Here is a 23999-nt window from a genome sequence, read left to right on the forward strand (position 1 = left end):
CTGGAGTATAATTTAAATAAACTTCTTTGTTAGTTTGGAAATTTTAAAGTATGTGACCACAACGTAAAATGGGTTGAAAGATATCACTATGGAGGAAATAAGAACATCATCAACGTATTGGTTTCTGGATTCTTTGAAAAAGACTATTAGCTTTAGTCTAGTCTAAAAATAGAGGCGATAAAACTAACTTAGCTACCTTATTTATTAACTCAATATCTGGGTTAAACAAGTGCTTATACAAGTTTTCAATAAGATGTAGAACAGAGTATAAGTGTGATTATCATTGGCTAAAATAGTGCATTATTATATGGAAGTTTTTATAGAATTTTACTTTTTTTCAATGATTCGTTTACTCTCATAATCTCCATCACGTAGGAAAAATACTATTACAAAATGTTCCTGACTTATCCGTTTCAATGTGAAATAAATTAAGAAATTTTAAATCATATTAGTCTGAAAATTCTGTCACTGAGTTAAGGTAACACGGAGAAAGTGTATGTTTTTCTAGGACTATGATTAAATCAGGTCTTGGAAACTAGTGAGTTAACTTTGATTTGGCTTAAGTAAAATATTGTTCATATTAAGGATGAATATTTGATAAACCCAGTATTATGACTGCTGGCTCCTCTGTAATTCAGGGCACAGCAGGGACAGGCTCTGACCATTAGGAAAATGCTGGCTTGTGTTGGGGTTTTGCTGGTAGAGTGATGTCTCTTAACTACAAACAGAATTGTGGTAAGTTGTTGAAATGAAATTCTAACAAATTTTATATTTTTTATTTCATTATTAGGCTATCAGCTGCAAAGGTCAACACAGCATATCGTACACTCTGTCAAGGAATCAGACTGTGGTGGTGGAGTACACACATGATAAAGATACGGATATGTTTCAGGTAACATCTTTCTTTTTTCCATGGAAATTTTTAGCACATTTTTCCTTCGATTCTCTATTTTGCTATGTAGTCAGAACTTCTAGCACAGTAGTGTTTGGTGATGTCCAAGGGGAAAAAGGTGAGGATAATATTTAAATTGTTCCTATTTGGTTTTCAAAAGACTAAGAAAACACTTAATTCTAAAAATGCAGAAAGAAATTATAAAGACTACATTCTCAGATCTCAGTGCAATAAAAAAAGAGACTCTAAAAACGAGAGCAAACATTTTTAGAGCCAGCTACTTTTAAAAGTTAACATGTTCAACAAAATACTTCCTAAATAACACTTGAACCAAAGAGGACATCAAAACTACAATTATAGGCCTTTTAAAAAATAACTGTGGAAACATTTAATAGCATAATTCATGAGATGTGACTGATGTTGTATTCGGAAGAAAATGTAAAAACCTTTAAGTGCTTTTATTATTTGGAAGGAAGGAAGAAACTCAAGGAACTAAACATTGATCAGAAAAAGTTCCTTTTAAAAAATGACAGTAAGAAAGTAGAGGGCAGTTTGAGAAGGATAGGTGTTAACTCTTCTCTAAACGTTTGATAGATTTCCCCTGTGAAGCCATCTGGTCCTGGACTTTTGTTTGTTGGGAGTTTTTTAATCAGTTTCAATTTCAGTACTTGTGTTTAGTCTGTTCATACTTTGTTTCTTCCTGGATCAGTCTTCGAAGGTTGTACCTTTCTAAGAATTTGTCCATTTCTTCCAGGTTGTCCATTTTATTGGCATAGAGTTGCTTGTAGTAGTCTTTTACGATCCTCTGTATTTCTGTGGTGTCCGTTTTAACTTCTTCTTCTTCATTTCTAATTTTACTGATTTGAGCCCTCTCCCTTTTTTTCTTGATGAGTCTGGCTAAAGGCTTATCAATTTTATCTTCTCAAAGAACCACCTTTTAGTTTCATTGATCTTTGCTATTGTTTTCTTTGTTTCTATTTCATTTATTTCTGCTCTGATCTTTATGATTTCTTTCCTTCTACTAACTTTAGGTTTTGTTTGTTCTCTAGTTGCTTTAGGTGTAAGGTCAAGTTGTTTATTTGAGATTTTTCTCGTTTCCTGAGGTAAGATAGTATTGCTGTAAACTTCCCTCTTAGAACTGCTTTTGCTGCATCCCATAGGTTTTAGATTGTTGTGTTTTCATTGTCATTTGTCTTTAGGTATTTTTTTGATTTCCTCTTTGATTTCTTCATTGGCTGTTTAGTAACATGTTGTTTAGCCTCCATGTGTTAGTGTTTTTTACAGTTTTTTTTCCTGTAATTGATTTCTAATCTCATAGTGTTGTGATTAGAAAAGATGCCTGATGTGATTTCAATTTTCTTAAATTTACTGAGGCTTGATTTGTGACCCAAGATGTGATCTATCCTGGAGAATGTCCATGTGCACTTGAGAAGAAAGTGTATTCTGCTGCTTTCAGATAGAATGTCCTATAGAAATAAACTGTACTCCAATAAAAATTTAAAAAAAAGAAAGGACAGGCTCAAGAACAGTTTTAGTGGTATATACTTGAAAGTCCAGAAACACATCAAAAGAAAGCAGAAGGAAGGAAATAATACAGGAAAAAACTATCAGTTAATTTAAAAAGAAGGGAATTAATAATATAGCCAAGATTTGGTACTTTTTTTTTTAATTGAAGTATAGTTGATTTACAATGTTGTGTTAGGTTCAGGTATACAGCAAAGTGATTCAGTTATACATGTATATACACACAGAAATAGATTCTTTTTTCAGATTCTTTTCCATTATAAGTTATTACAAGGTATTGAGTATAGTTCCCTGTGCTATACAGTAGGTCTTTGTTGGTTATCTGTTTTATATATAGTAGCGTATATATGTTAATTCCAAACTCATATTTTATCCCTCCCCCTGCTTTCCCCTTTGGTAACAAGTTTGTCTTCTATGTCTGTGAGTCTGTTCAAGATTTGGTACTTTAAAACAACAGGAAATTAAAATTAAGGCTAATCAAGGGAAAAAGCAAACACAGATTCAACCAGGAGGCTTTGCATTTCTATATGGAGAGTTAAATTATTAAATACATGATGTTGAAACAAATGTCAAAAAAGTATCGTAGATACATCAAAAAGGGGAAATAGGGAACTCCCTGGCGATCCAGTGGTTAGGACTTGGCGCTTTCACTGCTGGGGCCCAGGTTCAATCCCTGGTAGGGGAAATAAGATCCCGCCAGCCATGTGGTGGGGGCAGAAAAAGGTGGGGGAGGGGCGATAAATAGTTCTGAAAAATAAGAAAACCTGCTCAGCCTCGCTTATAAAAACAGAAATGTGAATTCAGATCACACAGAGGTACCATTTTTCACTTACCAGATTGGCAGAAATCCAAAAGGTTTTGTCAGAGGTGTGGGGAAGCAGATGCTCTCCTCCATCCTATAAATTAGTCTGACCTCTATGGGGCAGTGACTTGGAAATACGTATGAAAAATACACAGTGCTTGCACTCTGACTCAGCTTTTCTTTCTAAAGCTCTCCTCTTTCTAGAGATTTACCCCCGAGATACCCCTGCATACATCCAAAATGACATTTTTACCAACTTATTGCTTGCAGCGTGGTTTCATGGTATAAGATTGCAAACAACCTAAATGTCTCTTAGTAGAGGACCATGGTAGTTTTATTTTTAATTATTTTTTTTGAGGAAGCTCCATACTGATTTGAACTTCTAAATGCTTTATGCATACCTCCCATTTCATCACACAGAATATTAAAAGACTCAAGATTTAATAAAATTAATAATTTTTTACTGCTTCATCAAAGCATACATATCCCTCCCCCACCCTTACCCCCTATGAAATCAGCATTTTTTTTTAACTGCAAATGCATGGCAGTGAGGAACACGGTGACCATCAGTATAGTTTGGTGCCACTGCTTTGATTCCCGCTAAAGCACATCATTGTTTTATCATCATCAGAGCAAATGTCAGCATCTTCATATTTATTATGAAACCATAATATTGTGGTTCACATTATGAGACCATGGCTTCATGGACCTGGCCCCTTAAAAAGGCCTCAAGGACCCTCAGAGGTTCATGGACCACACCGAGAAATACCAGTTTTTACTATACTGACCTCTTAATTTTATAACTGAGAAATCTGTGTCTTTGAAAGAAAAGGTAACTTAACCTAAGGGCAAAGATGGCACTCGTGGCAGAACTAAAGGTTTAGGTCTCCTGAGTTCTCCATTCTCTACATAGTACCTACTCAGTAACTTTAAATAAGGCACGATAATTCAACAGGGATTTATAGACATATGAAGAAAACATAACCCATTTGTTATTTTTGCTAAAATAATCTGATTCCTTTTGCAGATTAACTGGACATATTGGAGGATTAATGTCAGATCACTCTAAGCAGAGTAGAATTAAGCAACTCTTAGAAGGCCCTGAAAAATCAAGCTTATTTTAATGTTTTCCTCCTTTTAACAAGTTTACATGTGTAAAACCTACCACTGACAAAAATCACTGAGCAACAGCATTGCAGCATTCATATTTCTCAAGTATGGACCTTGGTGTTGAGGGATGTTCATTTTAGCCATTACCCATTAAAACGATTTGTAGGTTAATTGAGCATTTAAAAGCAGAACATCAGAATGAACCAAAAACGGGGCCTTGTGCTGCATTTCCCACAGTGGAATCAGATAATAGGCTCAGAACTCGGACGTACTAGTGCCTGAGAAAGTCAAACCTAGATCTAAATTTATGAGATGGATTAAGACTAACAAAATCTGAGTTAATATAGCCAGAATAAGATCTTAGTAATTATTTTCTAGAATAGGGGTAAATAAAGGAAAGAGAAAAGAGCATAGGTATTGAGAAAGTAAAATATAAAGAAGAATATAGTTTAGAAAAGGAATCAAAGGCAAAGACGATTCTGATCTTGGGGGGCGTTAAGGAAACTGAGCAGGTCCTGAAACCAGAGTTAGTGGTCATTTCCGCCTCTGGTTTCTCAGTTTCATATGCTTCAGACCTAAGTGCTGCAATGCCTTATGTTTTGGTTTTTTTGGGGTTTTTTTTTTTTGTTTGTTTTTTAGTTAGTTTATAGTAGTTCTAGATGGTAACATTTCATTAGCATCTATTTAGTTGAGAAAAATGTTAAAGAATATTTTAATAATTATTTCCTAAAACATTGTACTTGTGTGTGTGTGTGTGTGTGTGTCTCACAGGCTCACACTGTCATAATCCTCCATTCATCAGTTTCATTTCTTGAGCACCTACTGTGTCAGATGCTCATCTAGTCACCGGAGGTAGACAGCTCCCCTCTCATGGAGCATATATTCTAGACGAGGCAAAGAGACCACAGATAAGCCAGCACTGCAGCAGTGCCAAGGCCCCAAGGCGGGAGCAGAGCGAAGGGAGAGGGAAGTGATGTGAGATGAACTCGGAGAGGCAGGCAGAGGCCAGGAGAGTAAGGGGCCTTTAGGCCAAGTAAAGACTTTGGGTTTTATTCTAGGAGTTTGTTGGAGGAATTTAAGCAAGGGAGAGAGAAAATCCAAATTATTTTGTTACGATATCTCCAACTACTGTCTAGAGAAAAATGTAGGAGGCAAGTGTGAAAACAGGGAGACCAGTTTGGAGTCTAAGGCAGTGCAATCCAAGTAAGAGCTGAGGGCAGCTAGAACTAAGGTGGGGAAATGCGCAAGGACTGAAGATGCATTTTGGAGGAAGAGTTGATAGAATTTACACGAGGTTAAATGTGGGTGTGGAGAAAAAATCCAGGGTGATTCTTGGGTATTGATTTTTTAGCTTGAGCAAATTGGGTGCCAGTCACTGACATAGGGAACCTAGGGGTTGAAGAGGATCCAGTGTAACATTTGAAACGTGTTACATGTGAGATGCTTATTAGACATCCATGTGGAGATTGGGTGTGCTAATCTGAAGCTCAGGGAGAGATCAGGGCTTTGGGGCTAAAATGCGATTTGGTGAGGTTACCTGGGGGAGAGAACACAAGGGGAAGGGAAAGGGGCTGTTGGCCAACTAGCCTGGAAAGGTTTCATTAACTTAGTACCAGGTACGGATATACCAGGACATGTAAGCCCTGGAAACCTCAGCATGCGGGGGTTTCAGTAGAGCCGTGCTGAGAGTTGGAGTGGCTTCAGAATGGGTCACGGGGATGTGTAAGGAAGCAGAGGGTAGTAACTGGTGGCAGGTTTTTCCGGAAGTATTGCCATTAAATGAATCCAAGAAATGGGGCTATAGTTCGAGAGGTGCTCTCAAGCAAAGGAAAACATTTTCAAAGATGAGAGACGAGTCTAGAACGGTGCTTCAGACTGCTCAGCCAAGCAGCGAAATGTCTGTTAACGGTGCAGGATGAGACAAGTAAGGAAATCGAGAAGGAATGCGTTTGGAAACTTGTAGTAGCAGTTTGGCATTCCTGAAACATCCATGCAGATGATCATTTTTCTAATACTCATTTTTGTTATATTTTTAAAAGCTATTAAGTGACAAGTTGAAATTTTAAAAACTAACAAAAAAATGTTTGATAGCTGACAGTGTGATCCAGTAATAGAGAGAAATTGATCATTTCAGGAGTAAAATCCTTGGAAAGGGGAGAAGAGTGGGATGCCAAGCACCCGTGGAGAGATTGGTCATGGATAGGAGCAGCAATAACTCATCCTTATCATAGGAGGGAAGTGAGAAAATAAGGTTACAGATACAGGGACGAGGGTAGGATTGGTCCAGGAAAGGTGAAGGTGGACCTTTTGGGTGCTTTCACAGCATTTTACCTGTGCTGACTTTGATTGACAGCCAGGTAAACCCAAACTTTTCTCATATGTACGCAACTGAAAGTGCCAAATGATGCTGTATATGTGCATATCAGTCAGCAGCAGGGAGAAAATTCTCCCCATGGCTACTATGTGAATATCAGATGAAATTCAGATACATCATGGCTGGTCCACGTGACTACCCTTAAAATAACGTAGAGTTGATCCAATAGTCAAAAGAAAGGACAGGCTCCAAGTCTTCCACATTGGGTGAGTTTTCATTAGGAAAGTGGCTTAGATTTTTTTTTTTTTCTTGGCAAAAGCAACATGAGGTTTGTGTCCTAAAGTATAGAAATACGCTAACACTCTACAGGTTAGATTTAAGTGGAAGTGACTTGATAAACAAATATTAAAGGACCAGTCAGGTAAGTATCATGTCTTGAAATAATTGATCTTAGCAGTATGTTCCAGTTGGAATAAAATGTCATGTTTTACAGGCAATTTCAGTTGATTCATCCAGACATTAATACATTGGAATGAAATCAGAATGGCCTTTCTTGAAGAGAGTAATCTCTATAGACAAGGAGTGGTTGTGTGACATTCTGCTGGAGCACGGTTTTAGCTTTGAGCTTTGAACAGAGTTTGAAAAGTCTTCGCCCTCTTCCACGGAGGTGACAGAAATTAGATCATAGCCTGTGTCTTTGTGAGAGCTCTGGGTTTTGTGTGGTGACCAGGCAATTTTAGAACTTCTCACATTTTACTCCTAAGGCTTCATTGGAATCGAGGTTCAGGACAGATTTGTTCCTGAGTTTGGAGTAGTCTCCTGTATACTTTCCTGTATTTGTGAACTATTTTGCAGAGTATCTTACTTTTCTAATTGAAAAAAAAACAAAAAACAAAAAACCTAAAGTGAAATAAACAGAAAAAGACAGATGTGTAATATCACTCACATGTAGAATCTAAAAAACAAAGTCAAAATCATAAAAACAGAGAGTAGTTACCAGGGGCTGGAGGGGGTTGGGGGGGTGCATGGAATTGGGGAGATATTGGTCAAACAGTACAAACTTCTGGCTGTAAGATGAGTACGTTCTGGGATGTAATATACAGCATGGCGATTGCAGTTAATAATACTGTATTATATACTTGAAAAAGAGAGTAGCTTTAAAAAAAGGTTTAAAAACATTCAGCAGTCTGAATCAGTAGAGCTTCTGAGTTACACATCCAGCTTTTGAATGAATCTAGCAGAGAGAAGGTTCTGCAACTTTAGAAAGATGAACCATATGATATGATTTTATAATCTCTGTAATTCAAGTTTTATGTTGCAGTTTTTAACAAGTTACATGTTTTCTAAACCTGTATGTTCAGGCAATAGGCATCTATTCAAGGTGATAAGTTTCAGTGAGCCCCATGGTTTAGTTTATTCCAGGCACATTTCAATAGGACAAGAAATTAAGGGTTGTAAAAAACAAAAGAAATAGATGTCTGTTGGTTTAGCAGGGGTAGTCTGTGCATGAAAATGTGTATGTGAGATTTACAAAATAAATTCAATATTGTTCCAAAGCAAACAGACCTAAATGATGCAAGATATATACATTTTGTTGTATTTATTTCACCTTTATTCATTTGGACAAAAAAGAGTACTACACTGCTTATGTTTTAGATAGAATTTTGAGATCAGGATAAAGATACCTGGGAAATTGACTTTGGAGGCCTTATACATACACACTGGGGGTTCTGTCTGTTCCTTCCATTGACAATTTCAGAATCAAAGTCACTTGTTAGGAGAGAACATTAATATCATATTTAACAAGAAATGATTTGTTTACATATAAATTATTTTAGTTTAAGACGTATCTTTGGCATATATAACATTTATCACTGTTTCCTACTTAGAGATTCATAGAACATCATTACATAGACGGTTTAACGTTTTGTCGTGAGGATTTCCTTACCTGTAAACAAATACTTCCCAGTTCACAGGACACAGCAGTACCTGTCTTATTTGGATTTAGTGAATATGAAAAGCTTTGTTAGAACTCTAAGATCATGCTAATGAAATATATTCTTTCTGGCAGCATTTAAACTTACCAAGGAAAGTAAGCCAATAAAATATTATTGGCCACTTTTTAGACTTTCCCAGGACAGTTTTATTTTAAATCCAAAATTGAAATGTTAGGATCAGCTTTTGAAATCTTTCATACGACTGCATCTCAAACTTTGAGCTGAGCTGTATAGCCCTTTACATCACTCTCATTTACGCTGAGTGACAGAAATAGGCATTGGGGTCTCATGTCTGAGGTAGGGCTTGTTCTCCCTCTGTGCCATGAGTCACTGGTGGATTCACTTAGTGTGGAAAACCAGTCCCTGGAGCTGGGCAAGAGTGGGGGAAATAGGGCTTTTGTTGGCTGGCTTCCTTTAAAATCTTGGGGGTTTTCCCACCTGGAAATACAAGAAAAAAAAAAAAAAGAATGATTTTCTATGAAAGTAATAAGTAATGTTTCTACCTGATCAGAAACCTGTTTGGAGTGAGATCTGTTTTCCTCTAGAATAGAAAATTGGGTTATTCTTAACATTTAAAATCTTGTGGTTGGTTACCATACCATCTCCCTTAAACAAGAAAAGGAGCAGACCAAAGATTTTTTCATTGAATTCCAACCTTCATAGTAGAGATAATGAATGTTAAAGGATCCTGAACACTCATTTCATGTGATGAATGTGGTGACATCCTATTTTTCAAGTAGATCCTGAGTATAATTTGATTTATTTAGGTGGGCAGATCAACAGAAAGCCCTATTGACTTCGTCGTTACAGACACAATTTCTGGCAGTCAGAACAACGACGAAGCGCAGATTACACAGAGCACCATATCCAGGTTTGCCTGCAGGGTAGTCTGTGACAGGAACGAACCGTACACAGCACGATTATTCGCAGCCGGATTCGACTCTTCCAAAAACATATTTCTTGGCGTAAGTACTATTAATCAGTACGTTGTTTCTAGAAAAACACCCATTATCATCATATAGAACATTTAATTGTGGCCAAAAAATTTGCCTTGCACAATGCTTCTGGTGAGATTTTAGTTTTCATACAGCCAGTTTGAAAAGCTATCATTAAAAATCTGAAAACAATTGTCGTTACTTGTTATATTTGCTATATTAACTATAATATGTACAGTAATTACTTTTGTAAAGTATGTGTATTAACATACATAATGTATTTATTTCAGAAGGAAAATGGTCAGATCTAGATAATCGGGGTGCAAAAGAAAATGTTATTCCTTTATTCAGTCAAAAAATTGTTACGTAGTGTTTGCTTTGTTCCATATTGGGTGTTACAGATGTGATATCACAAAGAACAAAACAGACTAAGAATATCTCCCTTCATAGAATGTCCATGTAAATAAAACCCCACAGTTTTAGTGAATATCCGGTTTTAATATAGTCCCCTTTTTGAATCAGGATATTTTTGCCGGGTGGGGGGTAGAAAAACCTCACTTTAAAATGGCCTAAATGGTAATAAAAATGTATCACGTTGCAAGAAGCGCCCAGGAAGGCCGGCTGCAGGCTTGGTTGGTACAGTGTTCTGTGACATCCGGGGAGCCAGGTTCGTTCCGTCTTGCCCTCTGCCTCTGGGCACATCAGCTTCCTCAGGCGAGGTCCTGGTGGCGGTGGGATGGCTCTGCACTTCCACCAGCCCCCACAGCATGACAGCTTCCCGCTGAAGAAGGGCAGCAAAGGCACTGTTTCTTCCTCGTCTCTTTTAAAGAACCAAGAAACCCTTCCAGGAAGCTTCCCAGAAGGACTCACTCAGGCCTCACTGGCCAGAACTCAGTCACATGCCCACCCCTAAACCAGTCATAACTGGCTTATTTATCCTCATCAGATTTACCCAAGTCATGTGAGCAATATCTGGCTCTGTTCCCAGGAAAGAAAAAGAAATCACTGTGGCCAGGCGTCCACGAGCATCTGTCCTGCCGTTACATCCAGCCGCTTGTGCCTTCCACCCTTGATGATACAACGCTGATTCGTATGAAAACAGAACGGAGTGGCCACAACTTGTTGGCTTAATATATTTTGAAATTTTGTTTGTTTAATAAAAAATCTTTTTCTCTTCCTTCTAGTACTTCCCTGATAATGAGTTCATACAAAGCATTTTTAGATAACAGGATGAAAGCACTGCACAAATAGAATCGAAGAATACATACTGTATTCCTGGAATCACCTGGGAGCAGGGGGTGGTTTGAACAAGAATCTGTGAGGGAGAGGTTCAGGCATCAGGTTTTGTTTAAGTGCCCAAGGTAAATATGTCTCCAGCGATAAATCATTCATCTATTTTTGCACTTCTTTCATTTTGTCGGACTAACTGCATTTTTTATCCTTCTGATTATTAGCTTTAAGTAGAAAATGAAAATTCCTCACTTTCCTCCCCTCTGCCCTTACCCAATAGTTTAAAGAGATTCTAGAATCTTTTTGTGTTGAACATAATCTTTTCTGTGGTATGCTCTCCAGGAAAAGGCAGCAAAGTGGAAAAACCCCGATGGCCACATGGATGGGCTCACGACCAATGGTGTCCTGGTGATGCATCCAAGAGGGGGCTTCACTGAGGAGTCCCAGCCTGGGGTCTGGCGCGAGATCTCTGTCTGTGGAGACGTGTATACCTTGCGAGAGACCAGGTCTGCGCAGCAAAGGGGAAAGCTGGTGAGTGGACTTCATGCAAGTAAGGCATGAAACTACAGACACCTAACTCGAAAGCTATCATTTTCCTCCCCTGAAATTCAAAATCTTTGTACAGGTCTTAGGACTGTGTACCATTGACCCAGGAGAACAAGAATTTTCTGAGCCTCCAAAAGTAAGAGGGAAATAGCCTTCTTCCCTTTCATGATTAAGCTTTTCCAATAGTGGAAGAAAATTATCTTCTGCTCCTAACTACCTTAAGAGCACAGCCTTATTAATATACTTCACCACAGGTTTCTCCTTAAATTCACTTTAAGAAGAATAAACTTATTTTTAATGTAAAACTTTACTAATTTGGAAAACTCCTGAGCAGTCTAAGACTAATTAGTAAAAATTTTGAATTAGAGAATTATTTACTACACTTTCTGGGACTAAAAGATAATTAAGTTAGCTTTTTTTTTCCCTTGAGTTAATAGTAAGAATTTAATATATAATTCCCTATATGATTCACCAAATTCCCAGTTACAGCTTTTTACTTGAAATAGTTCGTATAGTATGTTGACTTGGCATGTTTGTATTTTTTCTATAAATATTACTACTTATCTCAAATGCCCTAAAGCTGTTGGGTTTTAAACCCTTTCTTCAATGGAGAATAATTTTTTCTTAAACATCTTTATTGGGGTATAATTGCTTTACAATGGTATGTTAGTTTCTGCTCTATAGCAAAGTGAATCAGTAATACATATACATATGTTCCCATATCTCTTCCCTCTTGCATCTCCCTCCCTCCCACCCTCCCTATCCCACCCTTCCAGGTGGTCACAAAGCACCAAGCTGATATCCCTGTGTTATGGGACTTCTTCCCACTAGCTATCTACCTTACGTTTGTTAGTATATATATGTCCATGCCTCTCTCTCGCTTTGTCACAGCTCACCCTTCCCCCTCCCCATATCCTCAAGTCCGTACTCCAGTAGGTCTGTGTCTTTATTCCTGTCTTACCCCTAGGCTCTTCATTACATTTTTTTTTCTTAAATTCCATATATACGTGTTGGCATACACTATTTGTCTTTCTCTTTCTGACTGACTTCACTCTGTAGGACAGACTCTAAGTCTATCCACCTCATTGCAAATAGCTCAATTTCGTTTCTTTTGACGGCTGAGTAATATTCCATTGTATATATGTGCCACACCTTCCTTATCCATTCATCCGATGATGGGCACTTAGGTTGTTTCCATCTCCGGGCTATTGTAAATAGAGCTGCAGTGAACATTTTGGTACATGACCCTTTTTGAATTTTGGCTTTCTCAGGGTATATGCCCAGTAGTGGGATTGCTGGGTCATATGGTAGTTCTATTTGTAGTTTTTTAAGGAACCTCCATACTGTTCTCCATAGTGGCTGAACCAATTCACATTCCCACCAGCAGTGCAAGAGTGTTCCCTTTTCTCCACACCCTCTCCAGCATTTATTGTTTCTAGATTTTTTGATGATGGCCATTCTGACTGCTGTGAGATGATATCTCATTGTAGTTTTGATTTGCATTTCTCTAATGGTTAATGATATTGAGCATTCTTTCATGTGTTTGTTGGCAGTCTGTATATCTTTTTTGGAGAAATGACTATTTAGGTCTTCTGCCCATTTTTGGATTGGGTTGTTTGTTTGTTATTGAGCTGCATGAGCTGCTTGTAAATTTTGGAAATTAATCCTTTGTCAGTTGTTTCATTTGCAAATATTTTCTCCCAGTCTGAGGGTTGTCTTTTGGTCTTGTTTATGGTTTCCTTTGCTGTGCAAAAGCTTTGAACTTTCATTAGGTCCCATTTGTTCATTTTTGTCTTTATTTCCATTTCTCTAGGACGTGGGTCAAAAAGGATCTTGCTGTGATTTATGTCATAGAGTGTTCTGCCTATGTTTTCCTCTAAGAGTTTGATAGTTTCTGGCCTTACATTTAGGTCTTTAATCCATTTTGAGCTTATTTTTGTGTATGGTGTTAGGGAGTGATCTAATCTCATACTTTTACATGTACCTGTCCAGTTTTCCCAGCACCACTTATTGAAGAGGCTGTCCTTTCTCCACTGTACATTCCTGCCTCCTTTATCAAAGATAAGGTGACCATATGTGCGTGGGTTTATCTCTGGGCTTTCTATCCTGTTCCATTGATCTATATTTCTGTTTTTGTGCCAGTACCATACTGTCTTCATTACTGTAGCTTTGTAGTATAGTCTGAAGTCAGGGAGCCTGATTCCTCCAGCTCTGTTTTTCGTTCTCAAGATTGCTTTGGCTATTCGGGGTCTTTTGTGTTTCCATACAAATTGTGAAACACAAATTATGAAATTTTTTGTTCTAGTTCTGTGAAAAATGCCAGTGGTAGTTTGATAGGGATTGCATTGAATCTGTAGATTGCTTTGGGTAGTAGAGTCATTTTCACAATGTTGATTCTTCCCATCCAAGAACATGGTATATCTCTCCATCTGTTTGTATCATCTTTAATTTCTTTCATCAGTGTCTTATAATTTTCTGCATACAGGTCTTTTGTCTCCTTAGGTATGTTTATTCCTAGATATTTTATTTTTTTTTGTTGCAATGGTAAATGGGAGTGTTTTCTTGATTTCACTTTCAGAGTTTTCCTCATTAGTGCATAGGAATGCAAGAGATTTCTGTGCATTAATTTTGCATCCTGCAACTTCACCAAATTCATTGATTATCTCTAGTAGTTTTCTGGTAGCATCTTTAGGATTCTCTACGTATAGTATCATGTCATCTGCAAACAGGGACAGCTTTACTTCTTCTTTTCTGATTTGGATTCCTTTTATTTCCTTTTCTTTTCTGATTGCTGTGGCTAAAACTTCTAAAACTATGTTGAATAAGAGTGGTGAGAGTGGGCAACTCTTGTTCCTGATCTTAGTGGAAATGCTTTCAGTTGTTCAGCATTGAGGATGATGTTGGCTGTGGGCTCCTCATATGTGTCCTTTATTATGTTGAGGAAAGTTCCCTCTATGCCTACTTTCTGCAGGGTTTTTATCATAAATGGGTGTTGAATTTTGTCAAAAGCTTTCTCTGCATCTACTGAGATGATCATATGGTTTTTCTCCTTCAATTTGTTAATATGGTGTATCACATTGATTGGTTTGCATATATCGAATAATGCTTGCATTCCTGGAATAAACCCCACTTCATCATGGTGTATGATCCTTTTAATGTGCTGTTGGATTCTGTTTCTTTGTTAGTATTTTGTTGAGGATTTTTACATCCATGTTCATCAGTGATATTGGCCTGTAGTTTTCTTTGTGACATCCTTGTCTGGTTTTGGTATCAAGGTGATGGTGGCTTCGTAGAAGGAATTTGGGAGTGTTCCTCCCTCTGCTATATTTTGGAAGAGTTTGAGAAGGATAGGTGTTAGCTCTTCTCTAAATGTTTGATAGAATTCGCCTGTGAAGCCTTCTAAGAATTTGTCCATTTCTTCCAGGTGGTCCATTTTATTGGGATAGAGTTGCTTGTAGTAATCTCTCATGATCTTTTATGTTTCTGCAGTGTCAGTTGTTACTTGTCCTATTCATTTCTAATTCTATTGATTTGAGTCTTCTTTTTCTTGATGAGTCTAGCTAATGGTTTATCTATTTTGTTTATCTTCTCAAAGAACCACCTTTTAGTTTTATTGATCTTTGCTATCATCTCCTTCATTTATTTCTGATCTGATTTTTATGAATTCTTTCCTTCTGCTAACTGTGGGTTTTTTTTGTTCTTCTATCTCTGATTGCTTTAGGTGCAAGGTTAGGTTGTTTATTCGAGATGTTGCTATAAACTTCCCTCTCAGAACTGCTTTTGCTGCATCCCATAGGTTTTGGGTCGTCCTGTCTCCATTGTCATTTGTTTATAGGTATTTTTTGATTTCCTCTTTGATTTCTTCAGTGATCACTTCATTATTAAGTAGTGTATTGTTTAGCCTCCATGTGTTTGTATTTTTTACAGATCTTTTCCTGTAATTGATATCTAGTCTCATGGTGTTGTGGTTGGAAAAGATACTTGATACGATTTCAATTTTCTTAAATTTACCAAGGCTTGATTTGTGACCCAAGATATGATCTGTCCTGGAGACTATTCCATGAGCACTTGAGAAAATGTGTACTCTGTTGTTTTTGGATGCAGTGTCCTATAAATATCAATTAAGTCCATCTTGTTTAATGTATCATTTAAAGCTTGTGTTTCCTTATTTATTTTCATTTTGGATGATCTGTCCATTGGTGAAAGTGGGGTGTTAAAGTCCCCTACTATGATTGTGTAACTGTCGATTTCCCCTTTTATGGCTGTTAGTATTTGCCTTATGTATTGAGGTGCTCCTATGTTGGGTGCATAAATATTTACAATTGTTATATCTTCTTCTTGGATCAATCCCTTGATCATTATGTAGTGTTCTTCTTTGTCTCTTCTAATAGTCTTTATTTTAAAGGCTAGTTTGTCTGATATGAGAATTGTTACTCCAGCTTTCTTTTGGTTTCCATTTGCATGGAATATCTTTTTCCATTCCCTTACTTTCAGTCTGTATGTGTCTCTAGGCCTGAAGTGGGTCTCTTGTACACAGCATATATATGGATCTTGTTTTTGTATCCATTCAGCCAATCTGTGTCTTTTGGTGGGAGCATTTAGTCCATTTACATTTAAGGTAATTATCAATATGTATGTTACTATTCCCATTTTCTAAATTGTTTTGGGTTCGTTATTATAGGTCTTTTCCATCTCTGTGTTTCTTGCCTAGAGAAGTTCCTTTAGCATTTGTTGGTGGTGCTGAACTCTCTCAGCTTTTGCTTGTCTGTAAAGGTTTTAATTTCTCCATCAAATGTGAATGAGATCCTTGCTGGGTAGAGTAATCTTGGTTGCAGGTTTTTCTCCTTCATCACTTTCAGTGTGTCCTGCCACTCCCTTCTGGCTTGCAGAGTTTGTGCTGAAAGATCAGCTGTTAACCTTATGGGGATTCCCTTGTGTGTTATTTGTTGTTTTTCCCTTGCTGCTTTTAATATGCTTTCTTTGTATTTAATTTTTGACAGTTTGATTAATATGTGTCTTGGCGTATTTCTCCTTGGATTTATCCTATATGGGACTCTCTGTGCTTCCTGGACTTAACTATTTCCTTTCCCATGTTAGGGAAGTTTTCAACTATAATCTCTTCAAATATTTTCTCAATCCCTTTTTCTCTTCTTCTTCTTCTGGAACCCCTATAATTCGAATGTTGGTGCGTTTAAAGTTGTCCCAGAGGTCTCTGAGACTGTCCTCAGTTCTTTTCATTCTTTTGTCTTTATTCTGCTCTGCAGTAGTTATTTCCACTATTTTATCTTCCAGGTCACTTATCCGTTTTTCTGTCTCAGTTATTCTGCTATTGATCCCATCTAGAGTATTTTTAATTTCATTTATTGTGTTGTTCATCATTGTTTGTTTATCTTTAGTTCTTCTAGTTCCTTGTTAAATGTTTCTTGTATTTTGTCTATTCTATTTCCAAGATTTTGGATCATCTTTACTATCATTATTCTGAATTCTTTTTCAGGTAGACTGCCTATTTCCTCTTCATTTGTTAGGTCTTGTGCGTTTTTATCTTGCTTCTTCATCTGCTGTGTGTTTCTCTGTCTTTTCATTTTGCTTATCTTACTGTGTTTGGGGTCTCCTTTTTAAAGGCTGCAGGTTCGTAGTTCCCATTGTTTTTGATATCTGTCCTCAGTGGCTAAGGTTGGTTCAGTGGGTTATGCAGGCTTCCTGGTGGAGCAGACTAGTGCCTGTGTTCTGGCGGATGAGGCTGGATCTTGTCTCTCTAGTGGGCAGGTCCACATCTGGTGGTGTGTTTTGGGGTGTCTGTGGACTTATGATTTTCGGCAGCCTCTCTGCTAATGGGGGGGGTTGTGTTCCTGTTTTGCTAGTTGTTTGGCATAGGTTGTCCAGCACTGTAGCTTGCTGGTTGTTGAGTGAAGCTGGGTGCTGGCGTTGAGATGGAGATCTCTGGGAGATTTTCACTGTTTGATATTATGTGGAGCTGGGAGGTCTCTTGTGGACCAGTGTAGATGCAGCACCAAGAGCCTTTCATCCACATGGCTCAGAATAAAAGGGAGAAAATGTAGAAAGAATTAGTAGAAGTAGGAAGAAAGAAAGGAGGGAAGGAAGAAAGAAAGGAAAGAAGGAAAGAAAGGAGGGAGGGAGGAGGGAGGGAACAAAGGAAAAAAGAAAAAAGAAGAAAGAAGATATAGTAAATAAATAAAGTAAATATATAAAGTTATTAAACTAGAAAATAATTATTTAGAAAAAAAAAGGGACAGATGGAACCTTAGGACAAATGATGGAAGCAAAGCTATACAGACAAAATCTTACACAGAAGCATACACACACACCCTCACAAAAAGAGGTAAAAGGGAAAAAATCATAAATCTTGCTCTCAAAGTCTACCTCCTCAATTTGGGATGATTCGTTGTCTAAAGGAGGGAGGGAAGGCAGGAAGGGAAGGAAGAAAGAAAGTAAAGTATAATGAAGTTATTAAAATTAATTATTAAGAAAAAAATTAATTAAAAACAAAAAAAACACGGACAGATAGAACCCTAGGACTAATGGTGGAAGCCAAGCTATACAGACAAAATCTCACACAGAAACATACACACTCACAAAAAGAGGAAACGGGGAAAAATAAATGTTGCTCTTGAAGTCCACCTCAATTTGGGATGATTCATTGTCTGTTCAGGTATTCCACAGATGCAGGTACATCAAGTTGATTGTGGAGCTTTAATCCACTGCTTCTGAGGCTGCTGGGAGAGATTTCCCTTTCTCTTCTTTGTTCTCACAGCTCACAGGGGCTCAGCTTTGGATTTGGCCCCACCTCTGCATGTAGGTCGCTGGAGGGCGTCTGTTTTTTGCTCAGACAGGACGGGGTTAAACAGGCCGCTGATTCGGGGGCTCTGGCTCACTCAGGCCGGGGGGGAGGGAGGGGCACTGCGTGCCGGGCGGGCCTGCAGCAGCAGAGGCCAGCGTGACGTTGCACCAGCCTGAGGCGTGCTGTGTGTTCTCCCGGGGGAGTGGTCCCCGGATCCCAGGAACCTGGCAGTGGCGGGCTGCACAGGCTTCCCGGAAGAGGGGTGTGGATAGTGACCTGTGCTCGCACACAGGCCCCTTGGTGGCAGCAGCAGCAGCCTTAGCGTCTCATGCCCATCTCTGGGTTCGCGCTTTTAGCCACGGCTTGTTGCCCGTCTCTGGAGTTCCTTTAAGCAGCGCTCTTAAACCCCTCTCCTCGCACCCCAGGAAACAAAGAGGGAAGAAAAAGTCTTGCCTCTTCAGCAGCTCCAGACCTTTTCCCAGACTCCCTCCCGGCTAGCCGTGGTGCAGTAACCCCCCTGCAGGCTGTGTTCACGCTGCCAACCCCAGTCCTCTCCCTGTGCTCCGACCAAAGCCCTGAGCCTCAGCTCGCAGCCCTGCCCACCCCCGGCAGGTGAGCAGACAAGCCTCTCGGGCTGGTGAGTGCCAGTCAGCACCAATCCTCTGTGCGGGAATCTCCCCACTTTGCACTCCGCACCCCTGTTGCTGTCCTCTCCTCTGCAGCACCGAAGCTCCCCCCGCCTTAGTCTCTGCCTGCAAAGGGCCTTCCTAGTTTGTGGAAACCTTTCCTCTTCACAGCTCCCTCCCACTGGTGCAGGTCCCGTCCCTATTCTTTTGTCTCTGTTTTTTCTTTTGCCCTACCCAGGTACACCGGGAGTTTCTTGCCTTTTGGGAGGTCTGAGGTCTTCTGCCAGCGTTCAGTAGGTGTTCTGTAGGAGTTGCTCCACGTGTAGATGTATTTCTTGTGTATCTGTGGGGAGGAAGGTGATCTCCGCGTTCTTACTTCTTCCACCACCTTCCCCTCCGCCCCGAGAATAATTTTAATACTTAAATAGGAGACTTTGCAACCTAACTGTCCATCGACAGATTGAATGGATAAAGAAGATGTGGCACATATATACAATGGAATATTACTCAGCCATAAAAAGAAATGAAATTGAGTTATTTGTAGTGAGGTGGATGGACCTAGAGTCTGTCATACAGAGTGAAGTAAGTCAGAAAGAGAAGGACAAATACTGTATGCCAACACAGATATATGGAATCTAAAAAAAATGGTTGTGACGAACCTAGGGACAGGACAGGAATAAACACACAGAAGGAGAGAATGGACTTGAGGGCATGGGGAGGGGAAAGGGGTAAGCTGGGATGAAGTGAGAGAGTAGCATTGACATATATACACTATCCAATGTAAAACAGCTAGCTAGTGGGAAGCAGGTGCATTAAACAGGGAGATCAGCTCAGTGCTTTGTGGACCACCTAGAGGGGTGGGCTAGGGAAGGTGGGAGGGAGACGCAAGAGGGAAGTGATACGGGGATATAAGTATAGGTATAGCTGATTCACTTCATTATACAGCAGAAACTAACACAACATTGTAAAGCAATTATACTCCATAAAGATTTTAAAAAAAGAAAACTAGGAGGCTTTGGGTTTCTGATCTTGCCATAGGCATGGGGCACAGCACTAAAACGTTCTTAATTAAAAGTACTGGAGTGGAAATTTTATTAATCGTTAGGTAGAAGCTAGAACAAGAGAGAACAAATATTTTCTTCCAAACCACGAGAGAAAAAATATAGGGAATACAAGATGTGATCTAGCATTTTTTCAGAGAGCAGCATGATAACTGAATATTCCTAAGATGGAAAACGAAGGTGGGGGACTATTTTACTAACCTGGTTTGCTATTCTTTACTGGATGTTTGTTTTTTCAGGAATTGTTATTTTTATTCCTAGTTTACACCATTATTCAGCTGCAGGTATAGCTTCTGCCTTTTATGATAAGGCCCAGTCTTGAGCATCATGGCTGAGTAAATATGAAAAGCATTTTCTAAGAATGCCAAACAAATTCAATAAACTTTGTTTAAACACTTTCCAAGAGATTGTAAATAGGGAAGAGAATGTGAAGGCTGTTTTTCCAAATAACTTTGTGTTTCTGTTCATCACAAAACTGAGCTAGGTTGCCCTAAGTAGGGCATCATTATAACAGCAATAGTAAGAAGTCGGTGTATGTTTGCTGAGTGCAGACACTGCATTAACATTTCAGAGACATTAGCTCATTTAAGCTGCACATCAGCCTTGTCAGAGAAGTGGAATTATCCCCATCTTATGGATGAGGAAGGCGTAGCATAGAGGTTAAATAATGCCCAGTCACAGAGTTAGAAGGTAGCAGCAGATGGGATTGAAACACAGGTCCTGCTTTAAAGCCTGAACTCCTGGCTTCTACTCAGTACCATCATGTGGGGAGTTACACCTGGCTCTCACCATCACCAGAGCATTGCCTCCCTGGGCAGATAGAAAGCATACACTGGGTCCAGGACGGCACATCACAGGATGAGCTTCTTGTCTACTCTGGTTCATGTATTTTATTCACAGATAGAAAGAGCACATAAAAATAACAGCTAAGAGGGAAAACAGGTTACTGTTTGAGCAGCCACTGTGTATTAGTGGTTCTGAGGTCAGGCCATAGGTCCAAGTCCTGGTCTACCACTTAGTAGATCTGCAGTCTTGAGTAAGTGGCTTGACCTGTCTGTACCTGGCCTCACATTCAGGTAACCAGAATAATGCTAGTATATATCCTTTAGGATTACTGTGAGAACAAGTAAGATTGGAGCAGTGCTGTACCCAGGAATAGTCCATAATTGGTTGCCATGATTAAGCAGGAGCTAGGAACTGGAAATCTGGCAGTGACCAGGATGTCCAGGGCTCTGCCCTCGAATTGTGGAGTCTGGAAAAGGTTATAGGCAAGACCTCAAATCATTAGGATATTGTGTGATAAGCACAGTCATAAAGTACTGAAAGGCACGGGAGTCCCTCAGAGGGACACCTGTCCTAGACATGGGAGTCAAGAGTATGTGGAATATAGAAGACCACAGACTGAAATTTTATAAGATGTTGTTTACCAAGAGCTGCCCTACAGGAAGGAAAAGGAAGGTTGTTTAACAACATGGCCCAGAGGCAGAGATAAGATGGCAGAGTAGAAGAATGTGAGCTCACCTCTTCTCATGAAAACACAAAAATCACAACTAACTAACTGTTGAACAACCATCAACAAAAAAGTCACTGGAACCTACCAAAAAGATATCCTACATCCAAAGACAAAGAAGAAGCCACAGTGGGATGGTAGGAGGGGAGCAATAACGATAAAATCAAATCCCGTACCCACCATATGGATGACCCACAACTAGAAAATAATTACATTGCAGAGGTTCTCCCATGGGAGTGAAAGTTCTGAGCCCCCAGCCTGGGGATCTGGAAATGGGAGGAGGAGCCCCCGGAGCATCTGGTTTTGAAGGGGTTTGATTTCAGGACTTTCAAAGGACTGGGGGAAACAGAAACTTCACTCTTGGAGGGCACACACACGTTTCTCGTGCACACCAGGAACCAGGGGAAAAAGCAGTGACCTCATAAGAGCCTGACCAGACCTACCTGCTGGTATTGGAGGATTTCCTGTGTAGGCGGGGGCAGCTGTGGCTCACTGCAGTGACAGACACTGGCAGTAGTAGTCCTGAGGAGTACTCATTAGCGTGAGCCCTCCTGGAGGCCACCATTTATTCACCAAGACCTGGCCCCACCCAACAGCCTTGGAAGCTCCAGTGCTGGGATGCCTCAGGTCAAACAACCAATAGAGCAGGAACACAGCCCCAGCCATCAGCAAACAGGCTGCTGAAAGTCTTCCTGAACACACAGCTGCGTGCTAAACACACCCCCTGACACAGCCCTGCCCACCAGACGTACAAGACCCAGCTCCATCCATCAGTGGGCAGAAAACAGTCCCTACCACCAGGAAGCCTGCACAAGCCTCTTAGGCCAGCCTCATCCACCAGGAGGCAGACAGCAGAAGGAGAATTACAACCCTGCAGAATGGAAACCGCAATCACAAAAAAAATTACACAGAATGAGATGCCAGAGGAATATGTCCCAAAGGAACAAGAAGAAACCCAAGAAGAACAACTAAATGAAGTGGAGGTAGGCAATCTACCCAAAATAGAATTCAGAGTAATGACAGTAAAGATGATCCAAGATCTCAGAAAAAGAATGGAGGCACACACTGAGAAGATACAAGAATGTTCAACAAAGACCTAGAAGAACTAAAGAACAAACAAAAAGAGGTGAGCAATACAATAACAGAACTCAAAAATATACTAGACGGAATCAATAGCAGAATAAATGAGGCAGAAGAACAGATAAGTGAACTGGAAGACAAAATGGTGGAAATGACTGCCATGGAATAGAATGAAAGAAATGAGGACAATCTAAGAGGCCTCTGGGACGAAATTAAAACACACCAACATTCACATTATAAGGATCCCAGATGGAGAAGAGAGAGAAAGGACCTGAGAAAATATTTGAAGAGATAATAGCTGAAAACTTCCCTAACATGGGAAAGGAAACAGACACCCAAGTCCAGGAAGTGCAGAGAGTCCCAGGCAGGATAAAGCCAAGGAGGAACATGCCAAGACACATAGTAATCAAACTGACAACAGTTAAAGACAAAGAAAAAGTATTGAAAGCAACAAGGGAAAAGCAACAAATAACATACAAGGGATTTGCCATAAGGTTATCATCTGATTTTTCAGCAGAAACTCTACAGGCCAGAAGGGAGTGGCATAATATATTTAAACTGATGAAAGGGAAGAACCTACAACCAAGAATACTCTACCCAGCAGAGCTCTCATTAAGATTAAATGGAGAAATCAGAAGATTTACAGACAAGCAGAAGCTAAGAGAATTCAACATCACCAGACCGGCTTTGCAACAAATGCTAAAGGAACTTCTCTAGGCAGAAAAAAATAAAAGGCCACAACCAGAAACAAAAAAATTATGAATGGAAAAGCTCACTGATAAAGGTAGGAAATCATCCGCTCACAAATACGATATCAAAACCAGCAATCGTGAGAAGAGGAATGTACAAATGCAGGACACTGGAAATGCGTTTGAAATTAAAAGAATCTTATTTATATATAAGCTGTATTTGAAATTAAAAACACTCTTGTTTATAGACTGCCATCATGGTAACCACAAACCAAAAATCTGCAATAGATACACAAAAAAGAAAAAGGAATCCAACCAGAGTACTGAAGTTAGTCATCAAATCACAAGAGTACAAAAGAGGAAGAGGGGAAAAAAGACCTACAAAAACGAATCCAAAGCAATTAACAAAATGGCAGTAGGAACATACATATCAATAAGTACCTTAAACATAAACAGATTAAATTCTTCAACCAAAAGACACAGACTGGCTGAATGGATACAAAAAACAAGACCCGTATATATGCTGTCTACAAGAGACCCACTTCGGATCTAGGGACACATACAGACTGAAAGTGAGGGGACGGAAAAAGGTTATTCCATGCAAATGGAAATCAAAAGAAAGCTATAGTGGCAACACTCATATCAGACAAAATAGACTTTAAAATAAAGACTGTTACAAGAGGCAAAGAAGGACACTACATAATGATCAAGGGAACAATCCAAGAAGTAGTATAACAACTGTAAATATGCATGCACCCAACATAGGAGCACATCAATATATAAGGCAAACACTAATAGCCATAAAAGGAGAAATTGACAGTAACACAATAATAGTGGGGGACTTTAACACCCCACTTTCACCAATGGACAGATCATCCAGACAG

General features: G+C 39.3%; 1 protein-coding gene across 1 annotated transcript in view; it reads left to right on the plus strand.

Annotated features, from left to right (window-relative positions):
• PELI2 (pellino E3 ubiquitin protein ligase family member 2) overlaps window positions 1–23999 on the plus strand; it is a 208419-nt gene that overhangs the window by 174834 nt on the left and 9586 nt on the right. Inside the window, exons 3-5 of the mRNA XM_032623134.1 lie at window positions 791–892; window positions 9407–9604; window positions 11147–11335. Coding sequence (XP_032479025.1) covers window positions 791–892; window positions 9407–9604; window positions 11147–11335 — 489 coding nt within the window. The remainder of the gene's footprint in view (window positions 1–790; window positions 893–9406; window positions 9605–11146; window positions 11336–23999) is intronic.

Source organism: Phocoena sinus, chromosome 2, assembly GCF_008692025.1.
Source record: "Phocoena sinus isolate mPhoSin1 chromosome 2, mPhoSin1.pri, whole genome shotgun sequence".
NCBI classification, from domain to species: domain Eukaryota; kingdom Metazoa; phylum Chordata; class Mammalia; order Artiodactyla; family Phocoenidae; genus Phocoena; species Phocoena sinus.